A 24,302-nucleotide genomic window follows, 5' to 3' on the forward strand; every position below is an offset into this window, starting at 1 on the left:
TAGTTAGAATATTCATTGTTGTGCATTCACTTGATGGACTGTCTTCAAGTATCTAGCGCTGTGTTCTTCATGGTGCTCTTCCTCTACCTTTTTTTCAGTACCGCGTTGAGTCCATGATGCTCCGTGTGGCCAAGCCCCTGAACTACATCCCTGTGACCCCCAGTATGCAGCAGCGAGCCCAGCAGCGGGCACCCCAGTGCATCCCCTTAGTGATGGAGCCCGAGTCCCGCTTCTACAGTAACTCTGTGGTGGTGCTGGACTTCCAGTCGCTCTATCCATCCATCATCATTGCATACAACTACTGCTTCTCCACCTGCCTTGGCCATGTGGACAGCCTGGGAACGTAAGGACACGACATGCCCTCACACCTACAGCGTGTATTGAGCCTATTCTGCTGCACGTCTCCCAGGAGGTGCTCCCAGCAGCGATTCAATTCATTTTAATTTATATAGCGCCAAATATAACAAATGTCATCTCAAGGCACTTAGATAGTAAGTCCAATTCAAGCCAATTGGAATTCAATTAATTGTAATCATAATTATTCATAAAATAATCCAATTCGTTCATATAGAGCCAATTCAAAAACAATTTCCTAGCTAAGGAAACCAACAGATTGCACTGAAAACTTTTTGTTTTTCGGTCCAATCTCCCGTCCTGAGCGTGCCTGAGGCGACTGTGGAGAGAAACGACTCCCTTTGAACAGGAAGAAACCTCTGGCAGAACCAGACTCAGGAAGGGTGGCCATCCACCTCCACCAGCTGGGGTTTGAGAAGACAGAAAGGGGGGGAGGGGGGGAGGGGAGGGGAGGGGGGGAGGGCCGCAGCGGCGGCGGCACTGTAACACCATTCAAAGGATATCTGTTGGAACAGGGAAACACGAGTTAATGACCACAATAATGTCACATATACATAAAGAGAGTAAAGTGAGGAAAGGTGTGACAGATGAGGCCCCCCAGCAGTCTAGGCCTATAGCAGCTTAACACATTGACTCCCAAGTCACGTAAAACTAAGTTTTTACTGCCCATGCGTTGGCTCCCACATGGTAAAAATACGTTTTTACGTTTTTTTTATGGATTCTGAATCTATACATTCTAATGCACATTCTGTGTGATTTTTGTAATTATGTGATGAACAGAACTGACATAGATGGCAGTCAAAAACTGGTGTCATCATCTGAACATTTTGATCATTACGCCAATGGCTTTGCGTCAACTCAAGAACAATTTTGATAACGCTGATTGATTGTTGTGCATTTCCGCATTGTGTCCAATCGCACGTGTCGGTTTCCAGAGGGTGGCGGTAAAGTAACATAAACAAACAACAAGAAGGAGAAGAAGACACGCGACAAGTCTAAGGAGGCGGTCTTATGAACTGGTTAGCTTTGCAACATGCGACACGCAAATCCTCTGACCCGGATATGTAAGTATCTAAAGTGCCACAGGCTGAAAGAGCGCACATTTCACAAAAGCCCCGATCTCAGTTTGTTGTTGATTTTGGTGGAGACCCGCCTTGGTTTAGCTAAGGATAGCTCACTAATGGCGGCACCTAGAGACACGCAGTTTTGACCCACAAAGAGTTTAAAGTCTCAGCTTTCAAACGAGCCATAACATGTTTCAGTGGCCCTATCACATAGTATGCTGTGTGACTGTACAAAAAACGTCAAAAAAATGGTTTACAACGCTGGGAGTCTACGACATAATTCTGTAAAAACCGCTGGTAGTCAATGTGTTAATTATGGGATGTTTCAGGATCACCTGAGCCATCCCTAACTATGAGCTTTATCAAAAAGGAAAGTTTTAAGCCTGGTCTTAAAGCTGCAGTCGGCAGGTTTTCAAAATTCCGAGTCTAAAGTCGGAAAATTCGAACTGATACAACTTTCAGGTCCCTCCCCCAACCTCTAACAAGCTCCGAATCGCCCCCCAAACCCCTCCCCCTCTGTGGACGAGGTTGTGCACGTGAGTTCACACCAGTGTGAGCGCACACAAGCTGGGGCAGACTCGCGCTCAGCAGCGTGTGCACAAGCTGTGATTGACAGGTAGGATTCCTCCACCCTAACTTGATTGGTTAAAAACAGCCGGGAGCGCTCGGTTTTTGCAAGCATGATTACAGGCTTCAGAGGGAGCTACAGATTTCGTTATTTTTCCTAAACAGCGTGTTTAATATTCTACTTCCAGAATCCCATGACAGTTCAAGCTAATATGACTAAAAAAAAGTTGCAAACCGCAGCTTTAAAAGTGGAAAGGGTGTCTGCATCCCGGACATTTACTGGCAGCTTATTCCACAAGAGAGGGGCCTGATAACTGAAGGCTCTGCCTCCCAAACTGGCAGCTGGTTCCACAGAGAGGGGCCTGATAACTGAAGGCTCTGCCTCCCATTCTACTTTTAGAAACTCTGGGAACCTCAAGTAAACCTGCAGTTTGGGAACGAAGTGCTCTGTTAGGAAAATATCTTACAATGAGATCTTTAAGATATGATGGAGCTCGGTCATTAAGAGCTTTATATGTGAGGAGAAGAATCTTAAATTCTATTCTGAATTTAACAGGGAGCCAATGAAGAGAAGCTAAAACTGGAGAAATATGATCTCTCCTGTTAGTTCTCATCAAAACTCTGGCTGCAGCATTTTGGATCAGCTGGAGGCTTTTCAGAGAATATGTGGGACAGCCCAATAATAAAGAATTACAGTAGTCCAATCTTGAAGTAACAAATGCATGGAGCAGTTTTTCTGCATCACTCTGAGACAAGATGTTCCTGATTTTAACAATATTACGAAGATGAAAGAAGGCAGTCCTAGAAACCTGTTTTATATGCGAGTCAAATGATAAGTTCTGGTCAAAAATAACTCCAAGGTTCTTCACTGTAGAACTAGAAGCCAAGGAAATACCATCTAGAGTAACTATATAGCTAGACAATTTCTCCCTGAAACGCTCAGGTCCAAAGATAACGACTTCAGTTTTGTCTGAATTTAGAAGCAGACAGTTCTGAGTCATCCAGGTCTTTATGTCTTTAAGACATGCTTGTAGTCTGACCAACCTATTGGGTTCATCTGGTTTCATGGATAAGTACAGCTGAGTATCATCAGCATAGCAATGGAAATTTATGCCATGCTGTCTAATAATGTTACCTAATGGAAGCATGTATAAAGTGAAAAGAATCGGTCCAAGCACAGAACCCTGAGGAACTCCATGACTTACTCTGGTGTGTGAGGAAGATTCTTCATTTACAAGAACAAACTGAAATCTATCAGATAAATATGACTTAAACCAGCCTAATGCAGTTCCTTTAATCCCAATAACATGTTCAAGTCTGTGTAATAAGATACTGTGATCGACCGTATCAAATGCAGCACTGAGATCCAACAGGACAAGCACAGACACAAGTCTGCTATCAGAGGCTAAGAGGAGATCATTGGTAACTTTCAGCAGTGCAGTTTCTGTGCTATGATGCACTCTGAATCCTGACTGAAACTCTTCAAACAGATTATTTCTGTGTAAGTGATCACAAAGCTGAGCTGCAACTATTTTTTCAAGAACTTGATTCAAGAGCGATGCCTTCCTTCCCTCGTTATTCTGAAGGGAACAGACATGCTGAGCTCAGAGCTGAGAGCTCAGCATGTTACACACTGCTCAGGGCAGCACACACTCAGTCAGAGTTACTTCCGTTATTAAGACTTCTTTCTAACGTGTATATGTCTGCTATTCTAAAGTTATGTGAAAAAAAGCAGTGCCTGGCAGACAGAAGCAGGATTTCTGAGTTAATAGAATATCTCCGTATTAGTTGCTTCTGACCGGAACATTCCACGCTTCTGTTTCAGGCCTGATGAGTTTAAGTTCGGCTGCACCTCTCTCAGGGTTCCACCAGAGCTTCTCTACCAACTCCGTGATGACATCAGCGTGTCTCCCAGTGGCTTCGCCTTTGTGAAGGTACAGCACCCTCTGACTCCCTTTTAAAGACCCCCAGATTGTCTTACTGTTCACCAGCTCCTGTTGAGGACGAGCACAGCTACTGAAAGCACATGTAACTGCCTCCATCAGCACAGCCATGCTCTCTGCACTCTGTGTCACATGGTGACCACACAGCAGCACTGATGTGGAATGATGATAAGAGATAAAATTCAGCTTGGTTGAAATGTCAGCATTAGTGTAGAATGGAGTGTGTGAGAACACACTAATGCTCCACAGCAGGGATGATTGTAGATGAACTTTTCACCAGGGTTTTATCAGCATTTAGTCTACAATATAAGTTCCAGCTGACATCAGAAAATGATCCCACTTTGAAATGGGTAGATGGATTTAAATGCGTGCTGCTTGTGTTCAGCCGTCGGTGCGTAAAGGTGTTCTGCCCAGCATGCTGGAGGAGATCCTCAGCACGAGGATTATGGTGAAGCAGTCAATGAAAAGCTACAAACAGGACAAAGCCCTGATGAAGCTGCTGGACGCCCGGCAGCTCGGACTCAAGCTCATTGCCAACGTCACCTTCGGCTACACGGCAGCCAACTACTCTGGACGCATGCCCAGCGTGGAGGTAAGCTCCACCAGTCTGCCAAGTTTTCTTTTTACAATTCAGAATGTTTTAGTGCTTAACAGAACAGTTCAAAGACTCTGACACAGAGTGAGGTAACAGGCTCATATTCAGTTGCAGACATCCAGTAGATGCTATCATGTCATGATTTAATCTTTGGACATATAAACCATCTCATTTTTACAGTTAAGCCTTCCCAACACCTTCTGGCAGCCATCACCATGTCCATCATTTGTTCAGTCCACATTTTCAGTGTCACAGTTTGAGACTCTTTCCAAAACTTAAGAGTTAGTCAGGCACAAGTGACTAAAGCACACATCAATATTCTCCTTCCAAACTTATGCAGCTGTGGTAGGACAGCCCTGCCCCCGAGGAGACACAGCCTGGGTGATCTGGGCATATCACACCTCAACCATTGGCCCATACAGTCCAAAACATCTGTCCAAAGAGGAAACACTGGAACATTCCCATAATGCATGCACATACGTGTCCAGCATAAAGCATCCGTGCTTAAAGCCTTTTTATGCCATCCAGAAGGATACAGATTGATTATTCTATGTTGGATTAATTCCCCACTGGCTCACCTGTCATTTTTCTGCTTTTGGAAATGGTGTTCTCCCATAATTCATCATTCTTCATACCACAAGGATGCTTTATGCTACACTGTTGGAAGTTGCAAATAGCACAGTATAGGGTTAGTGTTTCCAAAAATGACCAGGTCTTTTTCAATCAGATCAAATCATCTTTGAATAAATTGTATCACCATTTCCCAACCATTGAGCTCAACATGTAGTCTGTTTACCAACAAAGAGGAATGCTTTAGATTTTTCTGAGATTTATTGTACATTTTGTGTGCTCAAATCTGCTCTGCCTTTTGCTTCTGATAATAACTCTTTCAATAAAAATGAATTTCCCACTCCAGCGTTACTCCATGATATCATTTATCAGTGGAGCTATTATCATCTTTATTGTGTTTATCTTTCCCCACAGAGTTTGTTGTAACCTGCTCCACTTATCCAAATTAACTTTGATTTTATGTAATAAAATCTGTAACATGTTGGGATTCAGTTAGATTTTCAGATATTCCATTCCTTTGGGCGTCCATTTGAAATGTAAATTAGCAGAACAAGCTGAAGTTACTGGCATGGCTTCTGACGTGTGCCAGTAACCAGACCAGTCAGAAAATGAACTGCTCTGGAACTGCTATTCTGTGGCATTTTAGGCATATTAGCAGGAGAAGTTGGGACATGGGTGACAGCTTTGATAGCAGCACAGGCCATACTTGAATATTTAGGCTTTGGAAGAAGCAGAATGTTTGAAACCCCACATAGATACTGCAGTTAACCTCTGATGATGCAGACTGACATTACATTGTCTCTTTAAATCGATTGTCTCTAGGTGGGAGACAGCATTGTCCACAAAGCCAGAGAGACCCTGGAAAGAGCCATCAAGATGGTGAATGACACTAAGAAATGGGGAGCTCGTGTTGTGTATGGAGACACCGACAGGTGAGCTGTGGTAGCACCTTTTTCCCTCTTTGGAAGTCTGTGGCTCTGTTGCCTGGGCTTTCCAGGTGAATATGCTTCCCGGTCACTGAGCGCCTCTCCACCTGTGTTAACGCAGCCTACTCTCTAGTGCTGTGTGATGCTTCTCAGTTTACGTTCTGAGTGTTTTCACTGCTGGCTCTGAGCCAGTATTTACCCAGTATCAGAAGAGCTGGGACTTTTATGTGACAGCTAATCATTTAGAGAGTTTTAGTTCCTGCACTGTTATAGGAACTGAAAATAAACTGTATGACTTCAGCTTGGGAGACCAAAAAAGAGCTAAATGCAGAAATGGACAGTTCATCAGTTTGAATATTTGACATGAGGTCAGGTCTTCTTTGGGATGCCAGTCTTCCACTCAGGGACGGAGCTGTTCTGTGGGTCACAGTTGGTTAGTCAGAGCCTGTGGATAAACCTGACACTAACAGACTGAAGGACATATTCATACAAAATGAAGAACACACACTATGTTACCAAACATATTCACTCAGCCATCCAAATGATTAAATTCAGGTGTTCCATCACTTCCATGGCCACAGGTGTATAAACTCCAGCAGCTCAGCATGCAGACTGCTGCTACAAACATCTGTGAAAGAATGGCTCGCTCTCAGCAGCTCAGTGGATTCCAGCCTGGTACCATGATAGGATGCCACCTGTGCAACAAGTCCAGTGGTTAAACTTCCTCCCCGCTAAATATCCCACAGTCAGCTGTCAGTGGTGTTATAACAGGGTGGAAGCCAGTGGGAACGACAGCAGCTCAGCCAGGAAGTAGAAGGAGTGAGTGGGATCATGGTGTGGGGTTGTTCTCCAGGAGCTGGGCTCGGCCCCTTAGTTCCAGTGAAAGGAACTCTGAATGCTTCAGCATACCAAGAGATGTTGGACCATTTCATGCTCCCAACTCTGTGGAAACAGTTTGGGGATGGCCCCCTCCTGTTCCTACATGACTGCGCACCAGTGCACAAAGCAAGCTCCATAAAGACATGGAGGAGCCAGTTTGGTGTGGAAGAACCTGACCGGCCTGCACAGAGTCCTGACCTCAACCCGACAGAACACCTTTGGGATGAATCAGAGCAGAGACTGTGAGCCAGGCCTTCTGTCCAACATCAGTGTCTGACCTCACAGATGAGCTTCTGGAAGAATGGTCAGAAACTCCCATAAACACTCCTAAAGCTTGTGGAAAGCTTGCCCAGAAGAGTTGAAGCTGTTATAGCTGCAAAGGGTGGGCCGACGTCATGTTAAACCCCCTGGATGAAGAATGGGAGGTCACTGATGTTCATATGTGTGTAAAGGCAGATGAGCCAATACTTTTGGAAATGTAGTGTATATTTGCTAATCTTTACTTCCTGATGAAGTGAAAAGCAGGGCTCCGAACCGGTTCAAGGAACGAAAACGAAAACCGAAAACGAACGGAATTTTACGAGGAACGGAAACGGAAACGAAAACGAAATGGTCTTCAACTGTTCCGGAACAGAAACGTTATTCTGAAATCCACAAAACCGGTTAATGACGTTTTTTGTTTGTTCTCTATATATTTTATAAAATTTCACAAAAGCGTAGCCTTTGTCAGGGGGAAAAAAGACTACTTCCGGTTGTGCGTTCACTTCGCTGCCCGCTAGGCTCAATGCAGGCAGCTGTCACGAATCACTTCCTTTATCCACTACTAGTTAGTCTAGTTATCCACTAGTTATCCTCTAGTTAAAGTGATGGTTCGGAGTAGATTCACCCTAGGGTCATTTGAACCGTGACATCCAACCAAGTAGCCCACCCGAAGTTTTTCCGATCTTGGCTGAACATCAGCTGAGTTACTGAGTTATCCCGAATAGCTTAGTACAAGCGCTAACGTACCCTGGCAGTATCTCCAAAATTACCACACTAAAATCACATGCCATGACACCAAACTTCTACAGTAGTACAAATATGGTCTGTACTCACAAAACGATGCATTTGGAAGTTTGTACATAGTCCAGGAGTTTATTACTATCAACACAAGCCTGATAGCTTCTCTGCTGCTAAAGCTGCGTCGACGTCACTTCCTTGATCTGGGAGCTTCAATGTAAGATGAGGGTTGATCTACTACTGTAGACAACAAAGCAAGGCTGCTCAATTTCTCCATTGATAAAATAAATCCACAACTCTACAACATAAAAATTCATAAAAATTCATGTAGAATAGAGCATATACTTTGTTGTCTACAGTAGTAGATCAACCCTCATCTTACTTTGAAGCTCCCAGATCAAGGAAGTGACGTCGACGCAGCTTTAGCCCATCTGAATGTTTTTGGATGCTGCCGGTGATTTATTATTTTTGGGCATAGAGCTACGGTGTAAATCAAGGGCAAATACTAATGAGTACGTCTATTCTAAGGTAAAGTCCACACACGTAGACTTGATAGGCCCGCCAAACACTGCCGGAACGATAAGAACGAACGATATTTTACGTTCCGAACCGGTTCAGGAACGATATGTTGGTGGCGGAACGCAAGAACGAAAACGTTAAGCATGCCTGAACCGTTCGGAACGGAGCGATTGAAAAATAATTTCGTTTTCAAGCCCTGGTGAAAAGTGAGGCTGGTGTTGGAGAAAAAGCATTTCAGTAGCTTTTCTTTTTTACCGGCTGATACTTTGTGTTCTGACTGATGGGAGCCTCCAGCAAACTGAGGACATGCTAAGAAGAGGAACGCTCAGGTTTATTACATCACCCTTTCAACGTTGTGAAAGCTGTTCACAGATTCTTTTAGGAGCGTACAACTCAACACTAAGTCATGGAAATGCAGTGCTTTCCCTGGACAGCGGTCAGGTTTCCTGCGGTATGTGGAGGACATTTCCCAGATGGAGTCGTCCGTTTGCCCCACCACACATGATGCTGTTTCTGCTCCTCCACCTTTATGTTCACACCGTCCTGCACGCAGGATCGAAATGGAATCCATCAGGATTAAAGACAAAAGAAGAAGAATTTCTCTCAGAACTTTCTTATTCATTTAGATGTTTTCTTTTGATCATTACAGTTGTTGTGTGAAAAAGTGTTATTCTGACTGCACTGTTAATGAATATGTTGTTGTTGGATAGATATTTAAAATAACCACCAGTGTAACCTGAGGATATAAAGACATAGAGTAGTTGAAGCAGTGAAAGAGGTCCTGAGGGGCCGGTTTCTGATCCCATTTCTGATGAGCGGCTCTTCTTCTCCCAGCATGTTTGTTCTACTGAAGGGAGCCACCAAAGAGCAGGCCTTCAAGATTGGCAACGAGATTGCTGAGGCAGTGACTGCAACCAACCCAAAGCCGGTCAAGCTCAAGTTTGAGAAGGTAAAGCTTCATGCACGCACACACACACACACACACACACACACCAGCAGCCGCCTCTCTGTAGTGTCTGTGGGAAGCATTCAGATTTGCATCATTCACTAGTGAACTGACTGTTTCCAGCTCTAAACAGTCTGTGTGTGTGTGTGTGTGTGTGTGTGTGTGTGTGTGTGTGTGTGTGCGCGTGTGTGTGTGCGCGTGTGTGTGCGTGCGTGTGTCTCCCTCCCAGGTGTACCTGCCCTGCGTGCTTCAGACAAAGAAGCGTTATGTGGGTTATATGTACGAGAATCCTGACCAGAAGGAGCCTGTGTTTGACGCAAAAGGGATAGAAACAGTGCGCCGCGACGGATGCCCCGCTGTTTCCAAGGTAACCGGCTGTCACCCCCCCTTCCACTGTCACTCTAGCTCTGCACCAATCACAGCCATGTCAGAATGATCCTGCTCAGCCCTTCATGCGCTCCTTCCAGTTGGGATTAAAAACACTCTTACTCTGGCAGTTTGCTCTCAGATGAGTCCTACTTCCACTGATCTTTATTGTTTCTGCATCTTCTGACTCTCCCCGCGGCTTCCCAGATTCTGGAGCGCTCCATTAAGTTGCTGTTTGAGACACGGGACATCAGTCAGGTGAAGCAGTTTGTGCAGCGTCAGTGTCTGAAGGTCTTAGATGGCCGGGCCAGCATGCAGGACCTGACCTTTGCCAAGGAGTACCGGGGCAGCGGCTCGTACCGGCCCGGAGCCTGTGTTCCAGCGCTGGAGCTGACCAGGTGCGTGTGCACGTGTGTGCACATGTGTGCATGTGTGAGTGTGCACGTGTGTGTGTGCACATGTGTGCACGTGTGAGTGTGCACGTATGAGTGTGTACATGTGTGCGTGTGCACTGCTAAAGAGCAACATAGTATAAGTGTGTGCTGTCAGCGACAGTTACAGTACAGTGTGATTACAGTCTTCATTGTCTGGCTGCAGCAGCCTGATGTACAGTACCTGAGTCTGTTGCTAGGCAACCCAGGTTTTAATGGGAAATCAAAAATCTGATTTTATAGGCACAGTTAAGAGGCAATATCAGTCATTGATGTGATTTAGAGGCAGAATAAAGAGATTGATTCTGCCTTTGCTTGTCCTCAGACGCATGATGTCATACGACCGCCGGCTGGAGCCGCGCGTGGGCGAGCGGGTGCCCTACGTGGTGGTGTATGGGACGCCTGGCGTTCCCCTCATTCAGCTGGTCCGTTGGCCCATGGAGGTGCTGCAGGACCCCAGCCTGCGCCTGAATGCCACCTACTACATCACCAAGCAGATCCTGCCTCCACTGGGCAGAATGTTGCAGCTGGTCGGAGTGGACGTGTTCAGCTGGTACCAGCAGCTCCCCAGGGTGAGACGGAGGAGTTTCCACCACGTAGAAATCATTATGCCATAATGCCTCTGCCATTTAAAAGCACTGACAGATGATAAATGACATCAAACCTGGAAAAATCCTTGATTTATGCCGAAGGGAAATGTTGTTTTTGTTCTGATATTTATCTTTTATGAATATATTATTGTGTTAAATGACTTTCTAACAGTCTGCTTCTTCTTCATCATCTTCATCACTAATTGTTGATGAATGGGGATGTGTGTTTGACTGATGGTCCCAGCTTCCACGCTGTAAAGCAGACTGGGTGGGCTTTGTTTTTTCTGAGAACAAAGACTGAGGAGCAGGATGCTTCCTGCTGAGGGTCCAATCAGACTCATCAAAGTCTTTGTGTTGCTGGGCTCAGACGGAGCGCTGCTGCCATCTGCTGGCACAGCTGCCCACCACCATCATTGTCCCAGTTCCACACATTGTTCCGGTGCCCTGAGCAGACCGTCCTGCTGCTGCACGCTGTGAGGGGGACACCCTGCACAGCCCTGGGGTTTCCAGCTGTGCTGATGTGGACTTGTTCCTTATCCTCTGCAGATCCAGAAGGCCTCCTGCTCCTCTGTGCTGGCTGGAGAGGACGTTGGACGGAAGGGAACCATTTCCCAGTATTTCACCACACTCCACTGCCCCGTCTGTGATGAGCTGACCCAGCTGGGTGTGTGCTCGCGGTGCCGCACTGAGCCCCAACGAGTTGCTGTTACACTCTACCAGGACATGAGACGGTGGGAGAGTCAGCAGGACCACCTGCTGAAGGTGAGAGCCTGCCTGTCTGCCTGGGTGGGTGGGGGGACTAGAACTCTGCAGAACAGGAGCATAAGACTTTAAAGAGTAGTGAGTTGTCCGTCCTCAGTCTGTGCAGGGAGTGCTGTTCTGCACCGGGTTTGACCTCCAGGGTGGTTGTGATGTCACAGCATTAGCTAACAGTTAAGGTTGAGCACATGCTAACAAAGAGACAAAGGTGACAGAGGGTGTCCATCCTTCTGCTCTGTGGCTCAGGTTTGAGTAGAGGTGGGTAACTGCGTGATGAATAACGGAAGAACTTCAGCCTGACTCCAGCTTCACGTCTCAGTTTGACATGTGAATGGAAGAATGAGACTTTACAACTAGCTTTCTAAACCCTTCTGAAACTAGCCCCATGTGTTGAGAAAATGTGCACATAAACATATGGGGGGAGGGGGGGGGGTAAGCAAATCTAATGTTGGGGTAGAGTCTCAGTCATCCTGAATGGAAGACAACCCGACTACTCCTGGTTTCTAAAGGTGTTCCAGCCCTGAACCAAACGGCTTCTTCAGCTCAGAAAGAGTCTGTGAGGTCACATGTGAGTCATTCAAGATTTCTAAAGTCAAGTTGTCTTCTCCTCAAGCTTTTAGAAGTCCTTTGAAAATGCCTGAATGGGAGATGCAAACAAATCAAGTCTTCTAGGTCTTCTGAGGGCTTTTTAAAAGACATATTAGTAACTGGGTGATGTCAGATGCTGCTAGCCTGGCTGACGCGTCCACAATCTCGATGAGATGGTGGTCTGGGAACTAGGTGGGCATTTTCTCGTATTTGAGGCGTGGTTTACGAATGCCTAGAGCCGTTTATTGGGCGCTACGAATGTCTATCCAATGGCGTCTGGTTCTTCCCATGCTGCTTTGTGCGCGATTCATAGCCAATTGTATCACTTATACCAGATGACGACAGAAATTAGACTAGGAAGAAGAAGAAAAAAAGTAAAATAAAAGTAAACTTGCGCTCTAAGCTACTTAAAACACTTTCTAAGGCTGCATCGAACGGTAACGTTGTGTCCGCTGCCATGTTGGATTAACACTCTACAAGCTTCGGTGTCGCGCATAGACGTCGTCATCGTCTTGCTGCCCCCCCGTTCTATGATTGGTTCCCTAACTCAGGCAAAAATAAGGGCGGTGGTTTCCAGGCTGCCTTTGCAGTGAGAATGATGTCGCCCGCAGAGCAGCATGGGAATTCCCAGGCTAAGATGCTGCAGTACTTTGGGCTGAATGTAAACGGAGTGATGTGTGTGTTTGTGCTCAGATCTGCAGGAACTGCAGCGGCTGTGCAGAGCGCCAGGTGCCCTGCGTGTCTCTGGACTGCCCCGTCCTCTACAAGCTGTCCCGGGTCAACAGGCAGCTCTCCAAGGCCCCCTACCTCCGACAGCTGCTGGAGCAGTTCTGATTGGCTCCTGAATGCTGGAGCTCTCTGCTGATTTGGTGCTATTCGCTGCCCCCCTCCCCCTCCATCTCAGTGTTGGTCCGTTCAGTTGTAATAGTTTCACTGGTGCTTGGACTGAGCCCTGGTGGGTTCTTCATGTGTCTGCTTAACGTTGATCTGTTTTCTCTGTGCGTGCGCACACCGTCTGTACAGAGGCGCTGTGTGCCACCGTGCTCCTGTACTGTCATCAGCTGCCACCTGGAGCAGCTCCATGTCCATCAGAATGGGACATGTTGCACTGTGCACGCAGAGCAGCAGGAAGGTTTGCATTCAGAACACTAACTGACTTTTATATGGACTGCAGGCTTTGGAAAAGAGATTCCGACACATCCATGTGGTCGGACTGAGCATTGGCATTAAAAAAAAACTCAATCAAATATTTGAATGCATTCTTTTAAGAGGTGCCATTTCTTTCACTTTCTTGGGACCTGATTGTACCGATGCTCATTTAAGCTGCAGTGACACATCGTACTTTAAAGTGTGGGAACCTAATCAGTTTTTACTTTTTTTTCAAATCTGGGACTGTTGCAATACTGCGTTATTGATCATTTCTGTCACACAGAGTATTATTTCCTTGTACGTGTCCATTTTATGGCGCAAAGCAGTCTATCTTCAGTTGACCCGACAGGTGTCCACAGGATCTGTGCATTTGTATAAATGTAAAAAATGGAGATAATGAAGGATGTGTGTTTTGGATTCTCTTGTTTTTAATGTTCTGGGTGGAGGTTTGAAATTGATACAATAAAAAAAATTCTATGTTATCGAAAGCCTTTCTTTCAATCATCAGTATTTAACATTTAAGAGAAGATTCACAGTGATAACATGTTGGATTCAGAGATCCACTGGAAACAAACACATCACACACACCTGCAACATCCACCAGTATTTACACATCTGTGGGACTTGTGTTCTCTCACCAGCCTCATGTTGGACCTCACCATGGACAGAAGTTTATTTCAAACAGTCCAGAACAGTGGCGCTCTGAGGATGCAGCCAACCACAGCTTACTGTCTGTGGTGCAGGAGCTGCTGAAGCTGCAGGAGCTGCTGAAGCTGCAGGAGCTGCTGAAGCTGCAGGAGCTGCTGAAGCTGCAGGAGCTGCTGAAGCTGCAGGAGCTGCAGGAGCTGCAGGAGCTACAGGAGCTGCTGAAGCTGCAGGAGCTGCAGGAGCTGCTGAAGCTGCAGGAGCTGCAGGAGCTGCTGGAGCTGCAGGAGCTGCTGAAGCTGCAGGAGCTGCAGGAGCTGCTGAAGCTGCAGGAGCTGCAGGAGCTGCTGAAGCTGCTGAAGCTGCAGGAGCTGCTGAAGCTGCAGGAGCTGCTGAAGCTGCAGGAGCTGCAGGAGCTGCTGAAGCTGCAGGAGCTGCAGGAGCTACAGGAGCTGCTGAAGCTGCAGGAGCTGCAGGAGCTGCTGGAGCTGCAGGAGCTGCAGGAGCTACAGGAGCTGCTGAAGCTGCAGGAGCTGCAGGAGCCGCTGAAGCTGCTGAAGCTGCAGGAGCTGCTGGAGCTGCTGGAGCTGCAGGAGCTGCTGAAGCTGCAGGAGCTGCAGGAGCTGCTGAAGCTGCTGAAGCTGCAGGAGCTGCTGAAGCTGCTGAAGCTGCAGGAGCTGCTGAAGCTGCTGAAGCTGCAGGAGCTGCTGAAGCTGCTGGAGCTGCAGGAGCTGCTGAAGCTGCAGGAGCTGCTGAAGCTGCTGAAGCTGCTGAAGCTGCAGGAGCTGCTGAAGCTGCTGGAGCTGCTGAAGCTGCTGAAGCTGCAGATCCAGCGGTGCACTCCATGCAGAGTACACCTGCCACAGTGCAGACATGATGGAGCTCCTCAGTCTTCAGGGAACAAATGTGCTGAGTCATGGCTCTTCCCTGTTGGACCAGCAGCACTTTCAGTCCCAGCTTTCAGTCTCTTTTCTCCCTGCTCAGAGAGAGCAATGCTTTGTGTCTGGGGGAGTCTGGGATCAGGGCGGCAGTGTCTGAGAGCGCCGCTCCGTCCCCCGGCTCTGCCAGCGGACTGTCTGACGCAGCGGAGGAGCCCGTCGGGCCCGTGACGTCTGGAGGAGACGGCACCTTGCCGGGTGAACTCACCAGACTTGATGTGTCGTCCATTTCAATGACCTCAAAGTCTCCATCGTTCCACTGCTCAGCTTCATCCTCTGGCTCCTCCTCCTCCTCCTCTTCGTTGGCCCCTGAGTCCAGCAGCGCCTGCCGGTATTCACTGTCGTCTGCGTCCGCTCGGCCCCTGGCGCAGGGCTTCCTGCTCTGGCCACTTGGTGCTGAGGCCAGCTTGTACATGACTGGGAAGATGATGGAGGTGAACGTGGCTGTGATGAGGGACACGTACATCAGCAGAGGTTCCTTCTGGAACTTTCCCAGCAGGAAGCCTACGAGTGCAGGCAGCACCATCTCACCCAGAGCCGCGCCCACCACAAAGGCTGCCGCCGTGTTGCCTGTAACGGTGGTGTACTGCTCCAACCAGGAGATGCCGCTGGGAAAGGTGGTGGCCATGGACGCCCCGTAGAGGCCGGTGCACACCCACAGGGCCACACTCTGGTTGCTGAAGAGACAGAGAAGAAGAGAGGAGACTGTGGAGCCCACCAGGCAGAGCAGGATCATGGTGCCCGGGTACATGCAGGCCGCAAAGAAGATGGCCAGCCCGCGACCTGCTGCAAAGGTCCCCCAGAAGAGCGAGTTGAGCCCGGCCGCCTGGGCCTGAGGCATGCGGGCGTAGTCCTTAGCAAAGGTGAAGATGAAGGAGCCGTACGTTACCTCAGCACCTACGTAAGCAAAGAAGAAGAAGAAGAGCAGGACAACCAGAGCCAGGTGGTGTTGAGCCAGCAGGGGCCTTCCTGACGCAGCGCGGGGTCTGTCCCGGGCCGAGCTGCTGCGGGAGTAGAGCACGAAGAAGAAGAAGGAGATGAGAATCAGGAAGGAGCCGATCACGATGTAGGCCCACATGGACCTGAGGGTGCTGCTCTTGCTGTGGATGTAGCGGATGGCGGTGTGAGTATCCGGGGCTTTGGTGACCGGGAGGGTGGAGTTGGTTGGTGTAACTACTGAGCTGCTGTTTCCATCTGCACCGAACAGCAGCTTGGCTATGATGGGAGACACAAAGGCCCCGGCAGCAAAGCTGAAGTGAAGAGCCTGCATGTGAGGGCCCGCCTGCGCACCCCATGTGTTCAGAATGAGCACGTTACCACCTGCAAGACAGAGACGAGGGTGAAATGTTACTACCTCCAAGACAGAGACGAGGGGGAAATGTTACCAACTACAAGACAGAGACAAGGGGGAAATATTACCACTGCAAGACAGAGACGAGGGGGAAATGCACTTGAGTCATTTTGACAAAGGTCACAGTGAGTGGAACCCTGAACTGTGTGCTGATGATGTGTTCCAGAGCAGCAGATCAGTTACTTCCTGTTCACTCTGACCACAGCATGTGCTTTATTACTGCACACAGCCACCATCAGAGGAAGCAGAGTCACCTGGACCCTTGGGCCTGAAGCTGGAATTAGCCCTTTTATCATTTTAGAGTTCTACCGTTTTTTTCCTTCCTGTTCAGTTAAGACATGTCTTGCGTCCCTAGGTGTCCTACCTGTATCCAGAGCACCCATGGACATCCCAATGCAGGACATGAACCCCGTGAGGAGCACAGCCTGCTTACAGAATGGAATAGCATACATTCCAAACGCTGTGACCAGCATAGAAAAACCTGGAAGAAGAGAAAAGGCTTTTGGTTAGATGAGTGATAAGACACCTTCCCTCATGCTCATCTCTCCTGCAGCAGCCCAGATCACCCTCTGCAGGGGCAACATGTGACTGAGGGCTTACCGAGAAGAAGATGGGGGTTCATGCAGTCAAAGAGGAGGCCTCCTACCAGGGATCCACCAATGTAGCCTGCAGAGCGGCCCACAAAGATGTAGGAGATGTTGCTGATGTTCTTGTTCACATTCACTGCCAGATCCTCGAAGGTGGGGCCCAGAACAGAGATGCTCATCCCCTGGAAGCACAAGAGAGGGGCCCAGAACCGGTTAGAACCAGAGGGAAGAATGACTGGAGGTCCTCACATAAACAACTTTGGATAAAAGCGTCTGCAGAATGACCCCAATGTAATGTAATGTAATGTAACTCCCACCTTTGTTTAGCTGGCAGTGACTCAGAGCACCGTATTAGCTCTCCAGGACAAAGAAAAGTCTTTGTTTCTATAATGTGTCCCCTTTTGAGGACACATTTAGGCTACTGCTGGCTGGGCTGAACAAACCCATCTACAGAAGCGTTGCTGTAGCAGCGTTTTCTGACCTCAGATCTGAGGAGGCCGTACAACGTGATATGCATCAACTCACATGTCCACTTACTGGAGATCACCCTCTTCAGGATAGAAATGTTTCCCATGGCTTCAACGTGGCCTGATTCCACGTTGGGAAACAAATGGATCCAAACCGAGTTGGCAGCTTTGCTCAGATTGTATGGAGCTGAACACCCGCTGCCTCCGCACACACGCTGCCTCCACACCCGCTGCCTCCGCACCCGCTGCCTCCGCACCCGCTGCCTCCGCACACCCGCTGCCTCCGCACCCGCTGCCTCCGCACCCGCTGCCTCCGCACCCGCTGCCTCCACACACCCGCTGCCTCCGCACCCGCTGCCTCCGCACACGCTGCCTCCGCAAACGCTGCCAACGCAAACGCTGCCTCCGCACGCGCTGCCTCCGCACGCGCTGCCTCCGCACGCGCTGCCTCCGCACGCGCTGCCTCCGCACGCGCTGCCTCCGCACCCGCTGCCTCCGCACCCGCTGCCTCCGCACCCGCTGCCTCCGCGCACCCGCTGCCTCCGCACCCGCTGCCTCCGCGCAACCGCTGCCTCCGCGCACCCGCTGCCTCCGCGCACCCGCTGCCTCCGCACACGCGCTGCCTCCGCACCCGCTGCCTCCACACACCCGCTGCCTCCGCACCCGCTGCCTCCACGCACCCGCTGCCTCCGCATTCTCAGAAAGTTCAGCGGACATACATGCGGGTCTGGCGATAAATAAAAGTACCCTTAACATGATTCCCTTGGTCAAGTGAAAAATGGTTGATGAAATGTGCAGTTTATGAGCTCTAAATGAATAAAATAGCGTGAGTTTTATTGTGGTAGGATTTTGAAAGCCATAACTCGACTCAGTCCATATCCATATCCAGGCAAAGTGGTAAATAATCCTTTTGGTTTATCCGCAATAAATGAGAGACTGGGAAAGTAGAGGTGGGTGTGGGTGGGTTGCTACGGGGGGTGCCCATTCAGAGAATTTTGTCCCGGCCCAGCCAAACCTGTCAGCGGCCCTGCCTCCCCTAACCTGCTGTATGTGCAGGTGGATTAAAGAACAACTTTTGCAGTTAAGGAAATCCTGTCTGTGCAGGATTCCCTTCAAAATGCTTTCCTGATAACTCAGATTTTACAGCTCGCGAGCCATCTTTGGAGGGTGAAAGGGGATTCCACTGCCCCTGGGTCAGCTCAGCCTTTAGTGGCAGAGCAGTCATCCTAGAGGGCTCTGGGGTCCTCAGCGGTGAGACAGGGGCCTCGCGGACTCCATTTATCAAAGCGAGGGCCTCACAGGTGCATGGCGCACACAACCACTCAGGGTTTGTCTAATGTCCTGCAATTCGTTCCTAAAACATACCAAGCCCAGGAAAGATCCACAGAGCGCGAGGGTGACCACCCAGCGGGCGCCCGGTCTTTGTCCACCGCCGACCACCTCCACCCGGTCGGCGCATCCCGGTTTGGTTGCGTGTTTATCCGCCTTAAGCGCGCTCTTCAGCCCTCGCCCTGCATCCTTCCCCTGGTCAAACAGAGTGTCCTCCTCCTGCTCATCGGTGCCATCCTCCTCCCTCGTGCTGGCGAAGCGGACGTGTTTCTTCTGAATGCCAGTGTCTCGCGCGGCGGAGGAGGACATACCTGTCTCCCGGTGAGAATGGCTGCCGGAATATATCCTCTATCGGCCTCTTCTGGTTCCGGTGCCTGCTGTTTGAGGGTTACTTTTGGTTTTATACTTCAAAGTAACTCGGTCATTTTAAACAGTGGTCTGAGTGAAGAAGAGGAAAAAGGAAGGAGGAGAATCACTAACGCGGAGGAGACTTCTCTCATGTCAACGGTCGAAGTACGGCAGCTGAAGCTGTCAGAGATCGTGTATTCAGAAGGAAGGCTTGCTCTGTGTGCTAAAAGTACCGAGCTGGTGGCTTTATCCGCGGTTTTATAGCCTTGTTGTCATCTAACGTATTTGGGAGTGTGGCCGCTGTAAATCGGAAACTAACTCATTATATTAATCTTACATTGTGGTTGTCCAGCAGTGCCGATTGTTTCGATGGCTCTGTAAGATCCATTTGAACATCTGAAAACCGGCCAATATTCATTCTGGCTGAGCACCACAGTAGTCGTCACCACTTGTAACGACATGTTTGATTTGTTCGTTGTTTTTTTCTTTTTTTCTTGTTCTACTGTTATGTATTGCTCTTCTACTTTTCCTGTTATCATAGTCAAAATGCGTGTGATAATAAATGTTTCTTTAACTAATTCTGGTTAAACTGCGGTTGTAATATAACTGTAAAAGGACTGTTGGCTGTAGACATCGTTGGTGTCCTGAACTTGGAGCACAGCATAGCCTCTGTATGTGTTGTGCATCTCTGACCCAGCTGACGTGCGAGGTGGTCAAAGCTCCAGGAAGTAGAGGTAACTTTGAGTGAGAGGAAACGGCGGCATCTAGTGTTTGGACAAAAAAGATCGTAGGTCCCGAAGCGAAACTGTGTATATATATATATGTGTGTGTGTGTGTGTGTGTGTGTGTATATATATATACACACATATATATATGTTTGAGTTCTTTCCTTACTGTTCAGGTAGACATGTCTTGCATCCCTGGATGTCCTACCTGCACCCATGGACATTCCAATGCTGGCCATGAACCCAGTGAGAAAGAAGAAAAAAGGGAGAAGAAATGTACATATAGAAGGTGTCTATCAGAGGATGCTGTAACCAGATTTAAAGAATTAATTCCATCATCCTTTTCTTCACTGCCATGTGCAGATATGACAGAGGACGATTACCTAAACTTTACTCCAGCAACACTTGACTCTCTTGTTGACAGCACTATAGTTTCAATGCGTACAGCACTGGACAATGTTGCCCCTCTGAAAAGGAAGGTAATCAGTCAGAAGAGGTTGGCTCCTTGGTATAATTCACAGCTGCGTGCTTTAAAGCAGACTGCAAGAAAGCTGGAGAGACAGTGGCGTTCCTCTAATTTAGAAGAGTCTCAGTTAGTCTGGAAAGATAGTTTAATAACGTATAAGAAAGCCCTTCGTAAAGCTAGAACTGCTTATTATTCATCATTGATAGAAGAGAATAAGAACAATCCCAGGTTTCTCTTCAGCACTGTAGCCAGGCTGTTCTTCAGAGTGGACAACCATGGAGTTGTGGTAGCTAGTAGCTAGTCAGTCACCTGGACACAAGCTGAGGTCTGATCAACCCCGGCTGGGTCCCGTGAATGAGGGTGTATGATGTTGAAAGACCCGAAACACCCAATGATTCCAGAAACATCACTGACGATGTGTCCATTTGTATCAGCAGATGTATTTACACTGTGATCATTTCCAGAGAAATAATCTGTTTGAAGAGTTTCAGTCAGGATTCAGAGTGCATCATAGCACAGAAACTGCACTGCTGAAAGTTACCAATGATCTCCTCTTAGCCTCTGATAGCGGACTTGTGTCTGTGCTTGTCCTGTTGGATCTCAGTGCTGCATTTGATACGGTTGATCACAGTATCTTATTACACAGACTTGAACATGTTATTGGGATTAAAGGAACTGCATTTGGCTGTTAGTCCATAACGAACACCATGTTCAGGCATAAGGGGGTCCATATGTGCACTTGGCACCAGGACACCCTAGGCCGCAGCTCGATGATCGACTTTGTGGTTGTATCGTCGGACTTGCGATCGTATGTCCTGGACACTCGGGTGAAGAGAGGGGCGGAGCTGTCAACTGATCACCACCCGGTGGTGAGTTGGCTCCGTTGGTGGGGGAGGAAGCCGGTCAGACCTGGCAGGCCCAAACGTATTGTGAGGGTCTGCTGGGAACGGCTGGTGGAATCCCCTGTAAGGAGGAGTTTCAACTCCCACCTCCGGCAGAGCTTCAACCATGTCCCGGGGGAGGTGGGGGACATTGAGCCCGAATGGGCCATGTTCCGTGCCTCCATTGTTGAGAAAGCTGACCGGAGCTGTGGCCGTAAGGTGGTCGGTGCCTGTCGTGTGTCAGGGTGGGGGTGGTGAGGTAAGACACAGATGCAGACTTTCAAAATAGAAAATATGATTTATTTCACAAGAAAACAAAAGTTAAACAAAAGCGCAGCTGAGCCGGATGACAAAAACGTAAACTGTGGAATAAATACTTAATACAAAACAAAACACATGACAAGGCATGGATAAATACTTAGCTTTAAGCGAGCCAATGTGGCATGGCATGAGGGATATGACGGGTGAAAGATGGGTAGGATCTCACAAACTGAAAGGGGAGACTGGAAACTAAATAGGGACCGTGGTGGCAATCCCCGAACCTGCTGGTGGACACCAGTGGTGAGGGAAACCGTCAAGCTATCGGGCCTTTTTGGCTAGTGGGACTCTGGAAGCAGCTGATGGGTACTGACAGGCCAAGCGGTTGTTGACGCAAAAACTCGGGCTTGGGAGGAGCTCGGGGAGGCCATGGAGAATGATTTCCGGACGGCCTCGAGGAGTTTCTGGTCCACCATCCGGTGGCTCAGGGGGGGGGAAGCGGTGCACCGTCAACACCGTGTATGGTGAGGGCGGCGCTTTGCTGACCTCATCTAGGGACGTCGTGAGTCGGTGGGGGGAATACTTCGAGGGCCTCCTCAATCCTACCGACACGCCTTCCGATGAGGAAGCAGAGTTGGGGAGCTCAGACGTGGGGCCTCCCATTTCTGGGGCTGAGGTTGCCGAGGTGGTCAAAAAGCTCCTTGGTGGCAGTGACCCAGGGGTGGATGAGGTCCGTCCTGAGTTCCTCAAGGCTCTGGATGTTGTAGGGCTGTCTTGGTTGACACGCCTCTGCAGCATCGCGTGGACATCGGGGACAGTGCCTCTGGACTGGAAGATCGGGGTGGTGGTCCCCCTCTTTAAAAAGGGGACCGGAGGTTGTGTTCCAACTATAGGGGGATCACACTCCTCAGCCTCCCTGGTAAGGTCTATTTGGGGGTACTGGAGAGGAGGATCCGCCAGATAATCGAATCTCGGATTCAGGAGTTCATGTGTTTTGTGGACTTGGAGAAGGACCTCGACCGTGTCCCTCGGGGAGTCCTGTGGGGGGTGCTCCGGGAGTATAGGGGCTGTTCGGTCTCTGTATGACTGGTGTCAGAGTTTAGTCCGTATTGCCGGCAGTAAGTCGGACATTCCTGTTTCCTGTGAGGGTTGGACTCCGTCAGGGCTGCCCTTTGTCACAGATTCTGTTCATAATTTTACTGGTCATTCTATGTTCCTACCCTCACCTATGGTCACGAGCTGTGGGTAGTGACCGAAAGAATGAGATCGCGAATAAAAGCGTCCGAAATGAGTTTCCTCCGCAGGATGTCTGGGCTCTCCCTTAGAGATAGGGTGAGAAGCTCGGTCATCTGGGAGGGGCTCAGAGTAGAGCCCGGAACACCTCACCACGCCTCCCTGGTGAGGTGTTCCGGGCCCGTCCCACTGGGAGGAGGCCCCGGGGAAGACCCAGGACATGTTGGAGGGACTATGTTTCTCGGCTGGCCTGGGAACGCCTCGGGGTCCCCCCAGAAGAGCTGGAGGAAGTGGCCGGGGACAGGGACGTCTGGGTTTCTCTGCTCAAGCTGCAGCCGCCGCAACCCGATCCCCGGAGAAGTGGAAGATGATGGATGGATGGATGGATGGATGGATGGATGGATGGATGGATAAATTGAATTCACTGCCAGATCCTCGAAGGTGGGGCCCAGAACAGAGATACTCATCCCCTGGAAGCACAAGACAGGGGCGCAGCAAGTTAGAACCAGGGGGAAGCTTCTGTGACTGAAGGTCATCACATAAACACAGACTGGTCCAAGCTTTTCAGCCCAATCATATTTCTACCCCTACCCCTTCCCCCTACCCCTCGTCCCTTCAAACAGAGCTGTAAGGCGTAGGGCTTGAAACGTAACCCCTATGAATTGGGACAGCCCTTCTCACTCACGTACGTCATAAGTCCGCGCCGTCAGTTGTTACGTAACCAAAAGCGACAGCTTTAGCCAGAAATAAACAAACATGCCTGCTGCTGTGGTTTTCGCGCTCTCCTGGGATATTCGTATATTTTTAGAAATATCTGCGTCGAATCGACAGAGTGCCATCAGGCGAAGGCGTCTTCGACATCTGGGAGCATTGCTGGAACTTGTTACGGTATGTAGAATGAAAAATTAATGTAAATAACGCATGTGAGTGAGCACTTCCAGCCCGCATAAATGGCGTCTTTTTGGTAGCTTCCAGAGCCGGCGTGTGAAAATGATAATGTGTGTGTGTATATGAAAGTGCTTCTAACTGTACATTTATGATATCGTGTAATATAGAAACAATTTGCTTGTCTCGTTGGATTTGCTGATTTATTGATTGGAGTAGTATCCTAACCTGGCTAACCTAGCTGAAAGCATAAGCTAACGTTTAGCCTTTGTTACTCGCCTCGTTCCGTTTGGGATAAACATGCAGCTCATGCGTTTTTGAAGTGGTTTTCTTTGTACCAGGTTCAGATTTGATGACATAAATAAATGCACTGCATTGTGTGTGCTATCAATGTGTTGGTTTGGGAAGATGAAAGCCTGATCTTTCCATGTTTTTCTTTCCAGCAGACGGGTCATCCTACAAATTATTGCCCATTGGACCACAACATGCCTGTTCTAAGGTTGTGGTTCAATGTTGAGGCGGACTTAAAGCAGGACTTTCGCCTCAGCAGAAGAAACGTAAACGCTGTCCAAAGGCTATTACAGAGAGAGCAGGACCATGGTTGGGGCGGGCAACTGGAGGTCCTGATCTATATATACTGGTTGGCACATGGACTCTCTTACATCGTGGTGGCTCGTGTGTTTAACGTTCCCAAATCCACGGTGCACCGAGTCGTCCACAAAGTGGCGAATTACAAATGCCAAAACCCACGGCGTGCCATTGCATTCCCCCAGGCTGGAGAGCTGGATGCAGTTGGCCAAGGATTTGTCCTGCTATCTGGGAGCCCTGCATTCAGAAATGTTGTGGGTGCAATAGACGGTAGCCACATTAGAATCAAGCCACCAACACGGCACTGAATTGACTATCTGAACTACAAAGGCTTTTATTCAATCAACCTGCAGGCA

General features: G+C 48.9%; 2 protein-coding genes across 7 annotated transcripts in view; one reads left to right on the plus strand and one right to left on the minus strand.

Moving 5' to 3' along the window:
• rev3l (REV3 like, DNA directed polymerase zeta catalytic subunit) overlaps positions 1-13,727 on the plus strand; it is a 75,645-nt gene extending 61,918 nt beyond the window's left edge. For all 3 annotated transcript variants that reach the window (XM_075459632.1, XM_075459634.1, XM_075459633.1), the window contains exons 23-32: positions 99-343; positions 3,811-3,919; positions 4,314-4,520; positions 5,916-6,025; positions 9,251-9,365; positions 9,592-9,729; positions 9,936-10,126; positions 10,485-10,731; positions 11,296-11,511; positions 12,790-13,727. In XM_075459632.1, coding sequence (XP_075315747.1) covers positions 99-343; positions 3,811-3,919; positions 4,314-4,520; positions 5,916-6,025; positions 9,251-9,365; positions 9,592-9,729; positions 9,936-10,126; positions 10,485-10,731; positions 11,296-11,511; positions 12,790-12,930 — 1,719 coding nt within the window. In that variant the 3' untranslated portion in view covers positions 12,931-13,727. The remainder of the gene's footprint in view (positions 1-98; positions 344-3,810; positions 3,920-4,313; positions 4,521-5,915; positions 6,026-9,250; positions 9,366-9,591; positions 9,730-9,935; positions 10,127-10,484; positions 10,732-11,295; positions 11,512-12,789) is intronic.
• An 898-nt stretch (positions 13,728-14,625) lies between these two features.
• mfsd4b (major facilitator superfamily domain containing 4B) lies at positions 14,626-19,081 on the minus strand. 4 transcript variants are annotated; one of them, XM_075459558.1, is made up of 4 exons: positions 18,599-19,081; positions 16,780-16,948; positions 16,544-16,660; positions 14,626-16,148 (listed from the first exon to the last, which is right to left on the minus strand). In XM_075459558.1, the coding sequence occupies exons 1-4, from the start codon at positions 18,869-18,871 to the stop codon at positions 14,851-14,853; spliced, it is 1,857 nt and encodes a 618-aa protein (XP_075315673.1). In that variant the 5' UTR covers positions 18,872-19,081; the 3' UTR covers positions 14,626-14,850. The 4 variants fall into 4 exon arrangements, with proteins under 4 accessions (XP_075315673.1, XP_075315675.1, XP_075315674.1 ...); XM_075459560.1 differs by lacking the exon at positions 18,599-19,081 and adding an exon at positions 17,304-17,509; XM_075459559.1 differs by lacking the exon at positions 18,599-19,081 and adding an exon at positions 17,292-17,509.
• Between the last annotated feature and the right edge of the window lie 5,221 nt (positions 19,082-24,302).

The sequence above is a fragment of the Odontesthes bonariensis genome, chromosome 24 (genome assembly GCF_027942865.1).
Source record: "Odontesthes bonariensis isolate fOdoBon6 chromosome 24, fOdoBon6.hap1, whole genome shotgun sequence".
Taxonomy (NCBI): Eukaryota; Metazoa; Chordata; class Actinopteri; order Atheriniformes; family Atherinopsidae; genus Odontesthes; species Odontesthes bonariensis.

What these genes read in the sequence shown, in the direction of transcription:
- mfsd4b (XM_075459558.1), bottom strand. Translation starts at nt 18,871, where the DNA reads ATGTCCTCCTCCGCCGCGCGAGACACTGGCATTCAGAAGAAACACGTC. An exon ending in GTGGATCTTTCCTGGGCTTG is followed by an intron (nt 16,949 to 18,598) that starts GTATGTTTTAGG and finishes TTGTGCTTCCAG; the next exon opens with GGGATGAGCATCTCTGTTCT. An exon ending in GAACCCCCATCTTCTTCTCG is followed by an intron (nt 16,661 to 16,779) that starts GTAAGCCCTCAG and finishes CTCTTCTTCCAG; the next exon opens with GTTTTTCTATGCTGGTCACA.